The sequence below is a fragment of the Cebus imitator genome, unplaced genomic scaffold (assembly GCF_001604975.1).
Source record: "Cebus imitator isolate Cc_AM_T3 unplaced genomic scaffold, Cebus_imitator-1.0 Scaffold123, whole genome shotgun sequence".
Taxonomy (NCBI): domain Eukaryota; kingdom Metazoa; phylum Chordata; class Mammalia; order Primates; family Cebidae; genus Cebus; species Cebus imitator.
The window spans coordinates 4,123,482-4,124,752 of NW_016107438.1; the positions used below are offsets into that span (position 1 = coordinate 4,123,482).

Sequence of the window (1,271 nt, forward strand, 5' to 3'; positions counted from 1 at the left end):
AAAAAAAAAAAAAAAAAACCCACAAAATCCTTTCCTACGTAAAGAACTCAAACAACCTCTTAGAAATCATTATCAGAATGTTTTCTTATTTACTTTGGGAGAAAATCCAAGTCACAGCACTGAGCTCCAGAACCAATGACGTACCCATTCGGAAGTCAATGTAGCCCTCTCCTCCACTGATGACAAGCATAGACTTCAAGGGCGTCTGACTACCAGGCTCCTGTGCAGATGGCCCTGCTTTTTCACCTGTTAGATCCGTGCCACTACTACTACTCTGTGGGCTGATGACTTGACCTGTTTTATATAGAGAAACAAAAGTGAATTATTAATTATCACAGAAGGAGGCAAAGGAGACTGATTTTTTTAAAAATATATTTTTAGAGTTAAACAAAAAGATAAATATATTCTAATAACCAAATACTGGGGAAGCTAGAAGGCTCTACAGGATCAGAAAACATTTATATGAAGGTTTTAAGAACCTAATTTGAGGCTGGGCATGGTGGCTCATGCCTTTGAGAGGCCAAAGTGGGAGAATTACTTGAGGGCAGGAAATTGGGACCAGTCTGGCCAATGCAGTAAGGCCTCCACTCTACAAAAAAAGTTAGCCAGAAATGGTGGTGTGCACCTGTAGTCCTGGCTTCTTGGGAGGTTGAGGAAGCAGGATCACTTGAGCCCAGGAATTCAATGCTAAAGTGAGCTGTAATTGCGCAACTGTACTCCAGCCTGAGTGACAGAACAAGACCTTGTCTCTAAAAAATAAATAAATAAATACATAAATATAAAAAGGCCAGGCACAGGGGCTCACGCCTGTAATCCCAACACTTTGGGAGGTTGAAGCGGGCAGATCACGAGGTCAAGAGATCGAGACCATCCTGGCCAACATGGTAAAACCCTGTCTCTACTAAAAACAAAAATTAAGGCTGGGTACAGTGGCTCACACCTGTAATCCAGCACTTTGGGAGGCCAAGGTGGGCAGATCACAAGGTCAGGAGTTCAAGACCAGCCTGGCCAATATGGTGAAACCCTGTCTCTACTAAAAATACAAAAAAATTAGCCAGGCATGGTGGTGCATGTCTGTGATTTCAGCTACTCAGGAGGCTGAGGCAGGAGAATTGTTTGAACCTGGGAGGTGGAGGTTGCAGTGAGCCAAGATCACACCACTGCACCCTGGCCTGGATGACAAAGCAAGACTCTGTCTCAAAAACAAAACAAAATAAAACAAAATTAGCCAGGTGTGGTGGTGTGTGCCTGTAGTCCCAGGTACTCTGGAG

At 43.6% G+C, this 1,271-nt stretch overlaps 1 protein-coding gene across 16 annotated transcripts in view; it reads right to left on the reverse strand.

Moving 5' to 3' along the window:
- SPAG9 (sperm associated antigen 9) overlaps positions 1–1,271 on the reverse strand; it is a 148,198-nt gene that overhangs the window by 9,438 nt on the left and 137,489 nt on the right. For all 16 annotated transcript variants that reach the window (XM_037742578.1, XM_017540180.2, XM_017540189.2 and 13 more), the window contains one exon: positions 145–294. In XM_037742578.1, coding sequence (XP_037598506.1) covers positions 145–294 — 150 coding nt within the window. The remainder of the gene's footprint in view (positions 1–144; positions 295–1,271) is intronic.